The 16,063-nt window shown below is 45.3% G+C and overlaps 2 protein-coding genes across 4 annotated transcripts in view; one reads left to right on the top strand and one right to left on the bottom strand.

Annotated features, from left to right (window-relative positions):
* LOC138785822 (myoneurin-like) overlaps nt 1-4,506 on the bottom strand; it is a 43,244-nt gene extending 38,738 nt beyond the window's left edge. The window contains exon 1 of the mRNA XM_069962191.1: nt 4,326-4,506. The gene's annotated coding sequence lies outside the window, so the exon portion shown is untranslated. The remainder of the gene's footprint in view (nt 1-4,325) is intronic.
* LOC138785824 (THAP domain-containing protein 2-like) lies at nt 4,480-15,093 on the top strand. 3 transcript variants are annotated; one of them, XM_069962194.1, is made up of 6 exons: nt 4,480-4,659; nt 7,171-7,325; nt 9,425-9,550; nt 10,277-10,367; nt 11,899-12,094; nt 13,975-15,093. In XM_069962194.1, the coding sequence occupies exons 4-6, from the start codon at nt 10,300-10,302 to the stop codon at nt 14,263-14,265; spliced, it is 555 nt and encodes a 184-aa protein (XP_069818295.1). In that variant the 5' UTR covers nt 4,480-4,659; nt 7,171-7,325; nt 9,425-9,550; nt 10,277-10,299; the 3' UTR covers nt 14,266-15,093. The 3 variants fall into 3 exon arrangements, with proteins under 3 accessions (XP_069818295.1, XP_069818296.1, XP_069818294.1); XM_069962193.1 differs by lacking the exon at nt 9,425-9,550 and having other exon boundaries at nt 4,482-4,659; XM_069962195.1 differs by lacking the exons at nt 7,171-7,325; nt 9,425-9,550.
* Nucleotides 15,094-16,063: the final 970 nt, after the last annotated feature.

Raw genomic sequence — 16,063 nt, 5'->3', positions numbered from 1 at the left:
CTCCTCCCGCCGCCACTTCTCCTATGTCCCCCGGCCCCCTTCCCCCGATACCGGCGGATCGCCGCTATTACCGTTATAGCGGCGATTCGCCGGTAACGGGTATTACCAGCGCCGCCGACAGCTTTCATCTCCCCCCATCTCATTTTTACTGTCTTCTTTTGAATACTTTCCTCTAATACCTGTGTGGTCAAAATGCTCATCCTACCCCAAGATGAATTCTTTGAAGGGTGTACTTTTTAAAATGGGGTGACTTGTTTTTTTTTTTTTTTTTTTTTTAACTCCGCTGGCACTACAGGGACACTGCAAACGCACCTGGTGCTCAGAAACTTCTTCAGCAAAATCTGCACTGTTATAAGCTAATTGGCGCTCCTTCCATTCTGAGCCCTGCTGTGTGCCCATACAGTGGTTTATGCCCACATATGAGGTACCGTTGTACTCAGGAGAACCTGCGTTAAAAATTTTGGGGTACGTTTTCTCTCCTGTTCCTCGTGAAATTGAGAAATTTCAAACTAAACTAACATATTATTGGAAAAATTTGGGTTTTTAATTTTTACTGTCTTCTTTTGAATACTTTCCTCTAATACCTGTGGGGTCAAAATGGTCACCACACCCCAATATGTTTTCTTTGAGGGATTTACTTTCTAAAATGGGATGAATTTTGGGGGGGTTCTATTCTGCTGACACTACAGGGGCGCTGCAAACGCACCTGGTGCTCAGAAACTTCTTCAGCAAAATCTGCACTGAAAATGCTAATTGGCGCTCCTTCCGTTCTGAGCCCTGCTGTGTGCCCATGCAGTGGATTATGCCCATATATGGGGTACCGTTCTACTCAGGAGAACCTGCGTTACATATATTGGGCTAATTTTTTTCTCCTGTTTCTCGTGAAATTGAGAAATTTAAAACTAAACGAACATATTGGAAAAATTTGGGTTTTTCATTTTTGCTGTCTAATTTTGAATACTTTCCTCTAATACCTGTGGTCAAAATACTCATCCTACCCCAAGATGAATTCTTTGAGGGGTGTACTTTCAAAAATGGGGTGACTTATGAGGGGGTTTTACTCTGCTGGCACTATAGGGGCACTGCAAACGCACCTGGTGCTCAGAAACTTCTTCAGCAAAATCTGCATTTAAAAAGCTAATAGGCGCTCCTTCCCTTCTGAGCCCTTCTGTGTGCCCATACAGTGGTTTACGCCCACATATGGGGTACCATTATACTCAGGAGAACCTGCGTTACAAAATTTGCAGTGCTTTTTTTCTCATGTTCCTTTTGAAAATGAGAAACTTTAATCTAAACGTATACATTATTGGAAAATTTTAATTTTCCATTTTTTTACGGCCTAATTGTGAATACTTTCCTCCAGCCCCTGTAGTGTCAAAATGCTCATTATACCCCTAGATTAATTCTTTCAGGTGTCTAGTTTCCAAAATGGGGTCACTTATGGGGGTTTCCAGTATACAAGCCTCCTAAATCCACTTAAAAAAAAAGAACTGGTCCCTAAAAAAAAATCAGTTTTAGAAACTTTCACATAAATGTGATAATTTGCTAATAAATTTCTAAGCCCAATAACACCCTAAAAAAGTAAAATATGTTTACCAAATTATGCCAGAATAAAGAGGACATATTGGTAATGTGACTTAGTAACTAATTTATGTGCTATGACTTCCTTTTTTTAGAAGCAGAGAATTTCAAAGTTCATAAAATGCAAATTTTTCATGATATTTTGATGTTTTTCACAAAAAATACATAAAGTAGTGACCAAATTTTGCCAATAATATTAAGTGCCATATGTGACAAAAAACAATCTCAGAATCGCTAGCATATGTTAAAGCATCACTGAGCTATAAGCACATAAAGTGAGACAGGTCAGATTTTAAAAAATGGGCTTGGTTATTAAGGCCAAGACAGGCTTTAGAGGCAAGGGGTTAAAGTGACTGTACCACCAGGCCCAGGCAGAAGCACTGGAGGCGGGCCGACCCACCCCCAGTGGGAAGAAACCCCAGCCCCTCCATTAGATGACTCCATTAGAATCAATGGAACCCTATCATAGAGGGGCTAGGGTTTCCTCCCACTAAGGGTGGGTCGGCCCGCCTCCAGTGCTTCAGCCTGGGCCTGGTGGTACAGTCACTTTAATGAGTCCTTCTGTTTTTACCTATGTATTATGTCCCACAATCGCCTGTAATAAATACCTCTTGCATTTACTGTACTGGCTGTTAGACGGTTGTCATTTTGTGGCCAAACAACGGCTGCTGTTTTGAAATAACATCCGCTGCTTGGCTGTGAAATGGCAACCGTCCAAAAAACAGCCACCAAACGGCCAAAAAATATGCAGTGTGGTCGTGGCCTAAGGAAGTATTCTGTCATTGTTCCTTATGTCATCTGAAGCATTCTGTCTTCTTTCTTTATACCCATTGTTAAAGGGAACCAATCAGCACAATTGTGCTAATATGGCTCCCAGTTGCATCCTACAGATCTAGGATGCAGCTCCCCTCGCATATCAACAGCATAAGGCTGGACTATATGGCCAAAAAATTAAATCTTGATTTATTTTTTTTTTGCTAATTATGATGGTTGTAGTAGTAGAGGCTTGGTGGATAAAGAGTGTAGTAATAGAAGAGGTATAGAAGATGAGGTGTAGATAATAGGAGTAGAAGTATTGGGAGTAGTAGTAGCCATAGTAGTGGGAGTTGTTGTACAACTTATAAACATAGTGAAAATACGCTTTCCAAACTGTTCCGGTAGCTGCATGGTTACTAAATATCACACCATATTTATAGTTTAAAGGAAAGTCCAATGGAAGTCCAAAAACTGCAGGCAGGCTGGTGGGGGGCAGGAAAATAATAAACAGCTGAACTCACTCCTCCTCATGCCTCTGATGCGCCGCTCCTAGGACCCGATCACATCAGCCGGCTGTAATATTCAGATGGAAACCAGGTACGTCACATACCAGGCTTCTCCAGCTGAAACGTCACAGCCCAGCTAAGCGATTGCCCGCTCAGCCATTGAGTGACTGGGCGGGCAATCACTTAGCGGGGGACGTGGCGTTGCAGCTAGAAGAGCTGCAAGTCACCGGCTGATGTGAACAAGACCCTGGAATGGCAAGAGGTGGGTTGAGTTTAGTTGTTCATTATTTTCCTGCCCCCACCAGTCTGCCTGCATTTTCTGTACTTCTGTGGGACTTCTCCTTCAGGGTGCGTTCACACGTACAGGATCCGCAGCAGATCTGACGGTGCAGATTTGATACTGTGTTCAGTTATTTAGATGAAATCTGCTGAGGATCCGCAGCAGATCTGGTACGTGTGAACGTACCCTCAAGGTGCCACACGTCTGCCACATAAGATTTTGTGCAGAAGTATGTAATTAAATGTTATTATAACAATTATAACAATAGTTGTAATAACAAAGTGTAAATGTATGCACTAGTACAAGTTTAAGCAATGCCCCAGCCTACCCCACCGCCGTACGTCCTACTTACTTCACTGCCGCCCCCCCGGGATGTTACCGGCGGTGGCAGGTGTGTGGCGGATGTCTGCTGAGGGGGGGGGGGGGGGGTCTTGGTGCTGGAGATCTCGCTGGTACTACTCCTCCCATCATCTGCTCATACTATGAGCAGATGATGGGAGGAGTAGTAGTGTCTGTCCCACTGCAGCAAGCAAGGAGGGCGGGAGGAGGTAGTTAGATGCACTGGCACCTCTCTCCCTCCCTGCTAGGTGCCCTCCATTTGGGGAGCAGGTGTCCTTGCTCCATACATGGTGACACACTGGTCTTGTGTATTACCACTGAGGTCACCTGAAGGAGTGGCTAAAATCAACCAATCAGGTTGAAACTTTCACTTGCCAACCTGCCCCTGAAAACAAGAGCTGGAATCTGATTGGTTGTAGGGATACTCTATGGTTTCCCCACAGGAAGCACGACACACATAGCCTACTATAACACAGACACGTGCAGTGAAATAACCCTTTAAGGGTGCGTTCACACCTACAGGATCTGCAGCTGATTTTCTGCAGCAGATTTCAGTTAAATAACTGAACACAGCATCAAATCTGATGCTGTGTTCAGTTATTTAACTGAAATCTGCTGCAGAAAATCAGCTGCAGATCCTGTAGGTGTGAACGCACCATAAGGCTATAATATTCTCACATGACTGAATCCCTAAACATGGTGTTATTCAGAGAAAATCCTGTATAAGTATACCACTGTATGTACATAGCTCCGACCCCTAAGAGCAGCGGCAGCGCCGCACATACACGGTGCATACACCCAGAACGCTTAGTCCTATAACCTCTAGTGTCAGCGCCCTCACATATTACATGTTACAGACTCACCTCTGCTCACTGCCCACCAAAGCCTCGTTCCCATCCCAGGGCTTACTGACGTCATCAGGAGGGCGTTACTCCAGTAGTGTGCTTGTAAATAAAGTTTGGTGAAAAAAAAAGTTGTATTTTGCTTAGGAACGTCATTCGACGCTTCAACAAGCTGATTGGCTGTTCTCTTTTAGTGACGTGAAAACGCCATTGCCGTCTCGTTTAGGTCTTTTTTAGTTGATCTCGGGCGCCATTTTGGTACACCCTGACCCTTCTGCGAGGCTCCCCAAAATGTAACCTCTTGTCATATTATAGGAGGAAATCGGGAGTTGCATTAGGGGCGGCTGTGGCGAAGGTGAGTTATTGTGGCGGGGGGAGGGCAGGTGCGGGCGCCAAGTAGGCACTGTGTAGTGGGATCTGTGGGGGATGCAGCCATAACATTGGGAATATTGTACATGAAGTTCTATGTATGCCAGTGACACAATGTAATATGGCTGGTAGGACAGCTGTACAATAGCAGGAGTTCTGCATGTGTCTGTGGAGGGGAGAAGGGCATCAGTGCATCTTCTATGGTGGCTCCTTTACAAGGGTCCATTCACATGGCCAGGATAAGCTGCGGGTTTCATACTGTATGCCATATAAATCTGTAGCAAATCAAATCTGCTGCAGATCCTGTACATGTGAATGGAGGTGCAGTCCAATGGATGTGATGGGTACATGGTAAAGACCATCAGGTTTGTGATGGGACCAATTCCTTCTCAACTCCTAATATGACAGTCAGAATAAGGTCCTATCACATGTAATCTAGTGCCCATAACTTGCTATACTAGATTCATCAAGGAAAGCAGCCAGGCTTACAGTAAATAATACGCCACTGGATCATGGCCTAAGTGTGTGTTAGTGAGGGGGGGGGGGACATTCAGCAGTACCCCAATATGGACCCATGGGGGCACCGTAGGAATATATACAGTGTGTGTGTATATGTATGTATGTATGTGTATATATATATATATCACTTGTTCTATATAATCTGCCCTCATAGTCTTACCTTTAGGGTAGATATATTTTTATCCCAATCAGATTCCACCTTTCATTCCTCACAGACTCTTTGGAAAATGAAAGGTGCAATCTGATTGGTTGCTAGCAGTGGCAGATTATAATATGGGTGGTTTGGGCGGCCGCCCGGGGCCCATGCCGCGCCGCCCACATTATAATCCACCACTGCACTGCCACGGCTAATGCGCAGCAGCCAGGGGTGTCCCGTCCTATCCCCGGCAGCGCACGCATCAGAGAGCTCCCCGTGCGCCTGTGGCTGTGACTTCCGGCGCACGGGGAGCTCTCTGATGCGCGCGCTGCCGGGGATAGGACGGGACAGACCAGGAGGCGAGAGGGGAACGGATGGCAGGTGAGTTGTTTTGTGTTTTTTTGTGTGTTATCTGCACAGGGGGGGAAGAGGAGGACCATCTATAAGGGGGGGCAGAGGGGGACCATCTATAAGAGGGAAGAGGGGGACCATCTATAATGGGGGGAGAGGGGGCATCTATAAGGGGGGGCAGAGGAGGACCATCTATAAGGGGAGGAAGAGGGGGATCATCTATAAGGGGGGAAGAGGGGGACCATCTATAAGGGGGGAAGAGGGGGACCATCTATAAAGGGGGAAGAGGGGGACCATCTATAAGGGAGGGCAGAGGGGGACCATCTATAAGGGAGGGCAGAGGGGGACCATCTATAAGGGGGGCAGAGGGGGACCATCTATAAGGGGGGAATAGGGAAGAGGGGGACCATCTATAAGGGGGGAATAGTGAAGAGGGGGACCATCTATAAGGGGGGAATAGTGAAGAGGGGGACCATCTATAAGGGGGAATAGTGAAGAGGGGGACCATCTATAAGAGGGAAATAGGGAAGAGGGGGACCATCTATAAGGGGGAAAGAGGGGGCCAGCTGACATCCTCTGTGCTGCTGTGACCTCCCCTATAGATCAGCACCCTCCTCTCCTGACATCCTCTGCGCTGCTGAGACCCTGCGACTTCCCCTATAAGATAAGCACCCTCCTCTTCTGACATCCTCTGTGCTGCTGGGACCCTGCGACCTCAGCTATAAGATCAGCGCCCTCCTCTCCTGACATCCTCTGTGCTGCTGTGACCTCCCCTATAGATCAGCACCCTCCTCTCCTGACATCCTCTGTGCTGCTGGAACCTCTCCTATAGGATTAGCACCCTTCTATCCTGACATCCTCTGTGCTGCTGTGACCTTCCCTATAAGATCAGCACCCTCCTCTCCTGACATCCTCTCTGCTGCTGTGACCCTGTGACTTCCCATTTAAGATCATCCCCCTCCTCTCCTGACAACCTTTGTGCAGCTGTGACCTTGAGGGGGGGGGCAACAGCAGGAAACCAGGTGGCAATATGTTTATTGGGGGCAGTGGAGGTGGGGTGGACAATGCTTACTGGGGGTAGCAGCAAGGGATCAAACATTATGTTTATTGGGGCCAGCAGGGAGGGGAGGCAGGCAGTGTTTATTGGGGACAGCGGGGGGAGGGGGATTATAATGTGGGCGGTTTGGGAGGATTGGGGGGGGGGGGGGGGGGGGCCCAGGTTGGATGGACAGCCCGGGGCCCAGGGTACATTTAATCCACCACTGGTTGCTAGGGGCAAATGAGCCAGTTTCACTTTACACCATGTTTGATAAATCTCCCCCTAAATGTTCAGTTGTACCTGCGATATGGAAGGGGAAGTGGGTAACTTCTATGTTAGAGACTGTTTTAAACAGCAAAGAAGCAATGTGGTTGGTTTGGGAATTCCTCCTCGTTTTCTTGGTACTGGTTCTGATAGGATTTCCCCTATATGTCTGCATTTTATTTTGGCAGGTGCTGTAAAGTTTCACCTTTCCTACTTGTTGATGATGATTTAAGTATTCTATGAGCTCTGAGCTTCCAGGCCTATCCGCAACAACAAAGAAGTAGTAAAAGATATGACTGGCCTCGGGAAGGAGCAGGGGGACTGATAAATACTTAGATTACAGGTTAGTACTGCTGTATTTGATCTTTATAAAGACAATAGATTTGTCAAATAACCTCATTTAGTCATATATCAATTTACAGAGTCTCACAGAGTTTAGTACACAAGTTGCAGAAATCTGTGTGACTGGTCTGTACATCTTAAAGGGGTTTGATGCAGCAACAACCCCATTGAGGTTTGTGTAATGGACTTTCTATCACAGACGTTTCTGGCATTAGATTTGGGGGAGTGCAGTTTGTAAATTGTCAAAGATAAATGGGAAGAAAGCAGTGATTCAGTGAGTCATTGGCTCTCACAGTGCTACACCCATCAGGAGGCAGTTGTTGAACTCATAGCCAGATGATGGACAACCCAAGATTCATGGGTTTTCTCATTACCTCTCTAAAATAGGCACAATGGGCCATATTTGATGTACAATGACTTCATGCACTCACAAGTCCAAAGCTTACTTGAGATAGCATTGCAGTTCAGGCTCCTGGTCCCATAAAACAGAGTAAGAAGGGCTTACTGTGATATGATGGCTGATTAAATTTTGTGGCTGCAGAGTTTATAGGGAATCTGTCACTAGGCATATGAGAGCAGCATAAACTAGTGACAGAAATGCTGAACAGATCGGTGTATTACTTACATCATTCTGTCCAGCCGTCCTCCTAACATGCAGGAGAATAGGATTCTCGGCACACCCCTCCCCCGCCTTCCAGCTGCTGATTGATAGTTGACTTTCTATACACAGGATGGATATTTAACTGCCAATCAGCAGCTGGTGGGCGGAGTTTTTTTCTGCTCATGAATATCCAGGACTACTGGGCTCACGGACATAATGGAGAGGACTACTTATTGTCCATGTTATTCAGGAGGAGATCTCCGAATCAGCTGCACAGAACAATGTAAATTATATATCATTCTGTTCAGCTTCTTTGACACTACTTTGTTACCCTTAGGCCCCGTTCCCACTGAGCAAAAGTAGCGGAATTCCGCGGCGGAATTGTCCGCCGCGGAATGCCGTTAGCCTCCCGCTCATAATGGCAGTCTATGGGAGGCGCGCGCTCCTGCTCTGTACGCGCTGTAGAATGAACATGTTCATTCTTCAGTGCGGACAGGGCAGGAGCGCGCGCCTCCCATAGACTCCCATTATGAGCGGGAGGCTAACGGCATGTCTGCCGCGGAATTCCGATAGTTTTGCTCAGTGGGAACGGGGCCTTAGATAGGACACCATAAACCTGCTGACAGAGTTACTTTAAGGAGCCCCCAGTAAGCCAGTACATTTAATAGTATCATCAGGATGGATAGCATCAGGAATAAACACCTTTGAGTTTGATAGGGGCTACTTGGTCCCATTTCAGATATTCTTTGGATTTTAGTGGATTTTAGTAGTTGGTGCAAATCGTCACAAATGTAACATGACCGCAATTAGCAGGAGACACCTGAGTGCTCATGGTTTTAATCCCTCCTGTCTGTCCCATTCTATCTTTGATAGCTATGGTGAGTGCAATACCTTATCCAGACTTGTGCTGTTTGGGGGCAGCTTCCTCCGCCGGTGGTGCTGGCTGGGTTTTGGTGTGGCATTTTTGGGTCTGGTCCTGTGGCATGGGGGTTGCAGGGCCGTTCCATGGCCTCCCTTCCCTGACTGTGCACGCCTGCGGGGGTGGTGGTCACTGACCGGCACAGTGTGGACTTAGTGTAGGGACCCATGTGTATCAGATACCTGCACGAGGTACATGGGGCAGTGTGGCTTGATCAATTCACATACAGAATTCTGATGTTTTTTATGCAGCCGAGAGGTACTAGTATCAGCCATAGGTGTGAGGTGCAGCACTCTTTTTCTTCCCTGAACCGACAAATGTAACAGTGTTGCATGTTTTGACCTGTGCTACCTACCTTCCTTCTGTCTGTAAACCTTATTACAGACATGTTATGTGGCCTGGACAGTATGTCTTAACCTCATTAGCTATTCTCCTTCATTGCCATTATCTGCATGTATGGACTCCAGAAAAGATTTATCAATTAAAGTATTTTACTGCGTATAAGACTATATACTTTTTAACCCAAGAAGATCTTCTTAAAAGTCAGGGGTTGTCTTATACGCCAGGTGTCTTCTTATAGGGTGGGTGCTGAAAAACTTTGGAACCGGACTGGTGAATCTGTGTTCGCTTCATACGATAGGGGGAGCTAAAAAAATGGATGTATCCCCGCTGTATGCGGCAACCGTATGAAGAACAGACATCTGGGGTATGGAAAAAAGAGATACGGTAGTGTGGCGCTGCGCCTCTTACCCGTCTGGCTCTCGCCCTTGTATCCGACCTCCTTCTCTCCCTTGCAGATCTTGCTGCTGCCTGGTGTTTTTAATTAATTTTTATTTGGTGTGCGTTGGAAGAGGGGTAGTCCTATTTGGCGAGTATATCCCAAACTCTATATTTTAACTAGAAAAGGTGGGGGTTATCTTATACGCCTAGTAAATAGAGTAGTCTTATGGTCCCTTTTTTACATTAATCAATCTTTGCCCGTCCTTGGCCACAAATGAGTTCCGATCAGCGAAATCGGCACTTGTTTTTAGTGCCTTTTTAGATGGCATGATCAATCAAATGGCCGGGCCACGCAAACGATCACTGCATCATTCGTGCAGCCATTTAGATGTAGTACTATAGTGCAGAAGATGTGATCAGCCGAAGATCTGGTGTTTTCCTGCTCTTCGACCAATCACTGTCACGTTTACATTGGCCAAAGGAATGTTTCTGGCAATTAATCTGCCCGGTAATCTGTCTATGTAGTAGAGACCTTAACAGTAGGGGTGTTCTTTGTTGCCCATAGCAACCAATAACAGCTCAGCTTTCATTTTATCAAGCTTATTGTTATGCTGCCTTCCCTTGATACGAGCTTCTTTACTGTTAATTCTTGCAAATACAAAAAGAAAAATAGTTACCTAAATGATGAGTGTGTTTTTTATTCACACTGCAGGTTGCTTTATATGGCATCTAGCAATGCCCGCGTGTGCTGCCATCAACTGCACAAGCCGACAAACACGTGGATGTGGAAAGTCGTTTCACCGGTATGTGTAGCATTCATGCAAAATGACTATTTTCTATGAATATATTACTGTGTTTCTGAACATTGTAAAACACAAAGAATGGAGGAGGTCTTATCAAAACACATCTGTATGCCAGTTTTAAAGGAGAAGTTCAGTGAAAATGTTTATAAAAGTATTGTATTGCCCCCCAAAAGTTATACAAATCATCAATATACACTTATTACGGGAAATGCACATGAAGTGCTTTTTTCCCTGCACTTACTACTGTATCAAGGCTTTACTTCCTGGATAAAATGGTGTACTGTCATGATTCTTTGATTCATGTGATTCCAGGTTTTCTTATGATGAATTGGGCGAAAAAATGGGCAGAATAAACAGCAATATACATATAAACATGAAATTTTTTTTTGGCATTTATACCCCCTTATAGAAGTCTCTGGGGGATAAGCACCAACATTTCTGTGGGAAAAAATACCATAGCCAAAACGTCCTGTCAGTATTGTATTTTTCCCCCATTAACTAAGATCTGGCTGCAGCATTTGTGACCCACAAAATGACATGCGCCAAATTTAATTTATTTTTCTTAAACGTCCACCCTTAGGGCCTGTTCACACTATGGCATCAGCTCCTGACTTGTCGACTCTTTGAGCGGAGAGGGGCAAGCCCTCCCATTCAAACAGATAGCAAGCAGGATTTGGCGCAGAGTCTGCGTGCGGCACAGAATTTTGGGGCTGATTCCGTAGTGTGAATGGGCCCTTAAAGGGAACCATTCACCCCGTGGCCCCGGCAGAAACTGACATACCCGGATCCCGTTGTTGACACGGAGAAATGGCTGATTCTTCTTCTCCGCCCATTATGGTAATGAGCTGAGATGAGTCCAACGTCCATAGGAAACGACGGACGAGTCCAACTTATTCATGAGGTCCTCTTCTCGTTGCCGCCCATCCACGCCTCCTGGAACTTGATTGACGTCTTCAGTCTTCTGACGAATTCCCGCGCAGGCGCTGTTGCGATGGTCTCGTCACCTCTTCTGCGCCTGAGCGGTAAACAGGATACCTGATCGGGACAATCGGCGCACGCGCAGTAAACAGTGAAGCTGCGGAGCGGCTTCAATTGTGAACTGCGCATGCGCCGAAAACGACTGTCACGGCGCCTGCGCGGGACCCGGCAAGAAGAAAGAAGACGAGGAGAAAGAGGACCCGGCGTCAATCAAGTGTCTGAGGTGGGGAGAAGGCTGGACTTCGGGCCCGGCAGCGCTCATTACCATAATGGGCGCTAGAAGAAGAATCGGCGATTTCTCCGTGTCAACAACGGGATCCGGGACGGGACCAGGAGCGATGTGGTAAGTATATTGACCTTTATGTCACTGTATGTCAGTTTCTGCCGGGGGCCACGGGGTGAATGGTTCCCTTTAAGCTCAGTTTTCAAAGCTGTAGTCTATTTTAATATGTTGTCTGTTTTTTTTGTCTTTTAAATCTGCAGAACCTCTATACTTCTGTGACTAAACAATAATAATATTATTTTTATTAATAATTTTTTTATTTTTTTAAAGGTTTCCACATGGACGACCAGAAATTCTGAAAAAATGGGTAACAAACATGCGTCGTGATACCTTTAAACCATCTTCTAAAGCAGTGCTGTGCTCTGACCATTTTGAGGAATGCTGCTTCGACCGGACTGGTCAGACTATTCGGCTGAGGGTAGATGCTGTGCCAACAGTGTTTGCTTTTCCTGGGAAAACAAGAAAGGTGTGTATTTCTAAAATATTATGATCTCCATCCCCTCAAAGGAGAAGTCCGGTAAAAAATTTTTATTAAAGTATTGTATTGCCCCTCAAAAGTTATACAAATCACCAACATTCACTTATTACAGGAAATGCTTATAAAGTGCTTTTTTCCCTGCACTTATTCCTGCATCAAGGCTTCACTTCCTGGATAAAATGGTGAGGTCACTACCCGACTCCCAGAGCTGTGTGGGCTGTGGCTGCTGGAGAAGATGATGGCAGAGGGATGCTCAGTGTCCCTCCAGTGCCCTGTGTCCCTCAGTGTCCCCCTGCCATCATCCTCTCCAGCAGCCACAGCCCGCACAGCTCTGGGAGTCGGGTCATGACATCACCATGTTATCCAGGAAGTGAAGCCTTGATGCAGTATGAAGTGCAGGGAAAAATTGGGTCCTTTTTCCTTTATATATTTATTTCCTTTATAAATTTTTTGAGTGACAGCAGTAAGGGGCAACACGGGCCTCTCTGCTGCCACCAATGTTTGTGTTGGGAGCTGCACAATTGTACAGCCACTTAAAGAGGCTCCCGACCCCCCACCGCTACAGACCCCTATACTCACCTGATCCCGCCGGGTCCCGCTTCCTGATTCGGTCGGGTCACGGAGATATGAGCGCCCGAAGCCCGGCGCGCACTCACAGGAGAGTCCGATGCCCATAGAGAATGATGGAGCATCGGACTCCCCATTCATTCTCTATGAGCGTGCGCGCCGGGGTTCGAGCGCTCATATCTCCATGACACGGCCGGATCAGGAAGCGGGACCCGGCGGGATCAGGTGAGTATAGGGGGCTGTAACGGGGGGGTGACAGGTCTCCTTTAAAGATATGCTTTTTGGCTAGCCTCATGTACAAAGAGTAAGATAGACATAACCTGTCCCATTTACATGAATAGGAAACATTACTTAGCATGCTCTGTGACCATTAAAGAGTTCATTACACAGGTACGAGGAGGGTGAGCATCCTGTATTGAAATCTCTATCTACTGGTGTGACCTTTTGACCTATTGCTGTACAGATCACTTGCCAGCAGTCTCCTCCTTATCATCACAAACAGAACAGAAAGTATCAGCATAGTTTTAGGCCTGGAACGACCCATCTGCACAAACCACGCCTTTATTCTTGGAGAGGTAAGCTGCAACCAGAGCTGTCTGGCTGTTGCTTAGTCCTCCCCATAGAGAATACAGGCACACTTAACCATGCTGAACGTGCTTATACATGGGTAGGATGGGGAGAAGATTGGAGAGATAATGTTTAGCTGAAGGTGTATGCCTATGTTTACCTACCAAGATATATGGATCCTGAACAAGGGACCCTTTCCTATTAACCCAAAATACCTAAAAAGAATGTACGAAACTAAATTTTCTACATTGGACAACCCCATTAATGTACCTGTTTAATATTTTCTTGCTAATGAAGTAAAGTATGTTGGTAGTAATGCCAACAGCCCATTTAATACACATATACATGTACAAACTGTTAGGTATATTAAAAAAAGGAGAGATACTTTAAAAAGCTATTTGTCCTATGTATAGAAAATGATAATCTTTTGCTAACCTTAAAGCCTTACTGTTACTTTTTGACATGTCACACGTTTAAAGTTTTCTCTGCTGAGACCCTCACCAATTACACGATATACCGTAGCTAGAAGAAGCATGTGGCTGACTTGCAGAATTGCAGATGAGCTAGAGCCTGTACCCTGCAACAGGCCAGATCGAGCAGCAAGCAAGGGAGTGAGACCCTGACCAATTAAAACTTCAAAGTATAAAGTGACTGTACCACTTTAAGCATTGTAATATGCATTCTGGTTTCTGGACTTGACACACAGACACTGTATATGTGTTTACCCCTTGCAGGATCGAAAATCGCACATCTGTGCTCCAGTGTTTGAAGATGTTGAGGACAAGTTTTCCATTCCACCTCCTTTGCTTCCAGAGAAGATCCCTACTCCAGAGTCGGCTGACAAACGTGTTACAGTGGAACATGACTATTGTATTACAGACAGTCCTAAGGCTCTAAAAAAGAGGCTCGATGAAGCTTTAAACAGCCTTCACAATGTGAAAAGGAGGCTGAAGATCACCCAGCAGAAGTTTAGGAGGCTGAAATTCAAGGTTCAGTCACTTGACTTAACTGAAGATCCTGTGTAAAGACAATTCCCTTTTCTTTGCCCTTACAAAGTGTAAAAGTGCTTTGATACTCTGCTTCTAATGTATCTATATATGCATTTGTTGAAAACTCCTTGGTAAGACTATGTATATACAGAGTTTTATACTTTTTATTGATTTATCTGTCAAACGTCTTGAAGGAAAATAGCAGCAAAATTACAAGTGGTAAATAGTGTTTGTCATAATCTACATTTAAAGCGGTGGTCCCCTCTCCTTAGGTGGGCTCCCATCCCCCTCCGACCTGCTTGTGGCTGTCAGAGGAGTTTGTGAAGGAGGAAACTGCTGGCTGTTTTACACAATTTGTGTAACTCCTGTTAACTTTCATGGGAGTTATGCAAGTTATGTAAAACTGCTGCCCTGGTTTTCAGGTTCCTGGCCCCCTTTATCAGCAGCAAGCAAGTGCCAAGAAAGCCCACCTAACAAAATGGGAATACCCCTTTACTAATGCCACTTTGCTATTATGTTGAATTTGAGAACCATGCTTTCCATCTTGGCTGAGAGGTATTGAATCAAGTTACTTAGTCATACTGCACAGAGAATATTTTATATAATGTTTAATATAAAAGCAATCCTAAACTCCTTTCGTGCGGTAAAACTATTTCTGATTTAAGCAATAAAGTTTTAATGTCACAGCAACACTGTCCATACCATGGTTTTCCATGTTGGAACCTACATTGAACAACACATTCAAAATGTGTGTAGTGACAGAATAGTAGAACATAATTGTGCCGTCTTGGGGTTGTCTATTGAAAATGTGTGGATCTGTTAACCAAACTGTTAATATAAATAAATAAGTGCTTGAAAATAAAATTGAATGTGATGTGAACAGGCCTTCACAGACCGGAATAACCCATTGTAAGGTCCTACAAGCTTTTACAGTTGAAGTTCTAGGAATAATTTAACATGAGATGAATTTATTCATTAAAAGGCTATAGACGCACAGGAGATATAAAGAAGCAATACACAAATGGTTGTGAAGATGGACATAGGCTCCAAAATGAATCTGTCAGCTGCAATCCACCTTTTAAACTGCTGACACTGTTAGATCTTTCATAATGTATAAAAATGATTTTATTCCATAGTCCAAAGTGCTCCTCTCCCATTCCTTTACTTTGCTTGGGGCTCAGCTTGCAGCTAACTGTCAATCAAACAAGCAGGGTAAGGGAAGGGAGGGGAGGAGATGTTACAGCCCTTAGAAGATCAGGAGCTTGGGAAAGCCGCTCTGACACTCTGCACTGGAGAATAAAAGAATTTTCTCACATTCTCCATCATCTGGATATTTAAAAGGTAACTTGTCTTCTTGACCAGTGTCAGCAGTTTGCAATGTAACAGCCCTAAACTAAAGTATTTAAAAGGTAAAAAGTGCAGATTCAGAATTAGCATCTGAAATAATTTAATAATATCTTTGGGGTGGGGGTTGGACATGTGGAGAACACAGTCTCTTTAAGGGTGGGTTCACACGTAACGGATCCGCTGCAAATCCCTTACTGTCAGTCTGATCAGGATTACATACTCGCAGCAGAATTTTCATCCCCCTGCAAATATGTAAATGCCACCCTCCTTAACCCCTGGAAGCCCTGTGTATGCGTTACCAGTCCACGCTCTGGCTTGCTTCGGGGAGTCCCGACATCCTGATGTCCCGCTCAGCCAATCAGTGCGCTGCCCTGCCACAGCCACTGAATGGCTGAGCAGGATGCTGGGACACCGGTACGGTGTTTACATACTCTCAGTGGGATTAAAGTTATGTAAGTATGTAATCCTATTGAAGATGACTGTAAGA

Source organism: Dendropsophus ebraccatus, chromosome 3 (genome assembly GCF_027789765.1).
Source record: "Dendropsophus ebraccatus isolate aDenEbr1 chromosome 3, aDenEbr1.pat, whole genome shotgun sequence".
Taxonomy (NCBI): Eukaryota; Metazoa; Chordata; class Amphibia; order Anura; family Hylidae; genus Dendropsophus; species Dendropsophus ebraccatus.
This window is presented reverse-complemented; position numbering and strand designations above follow the sequence as displayed.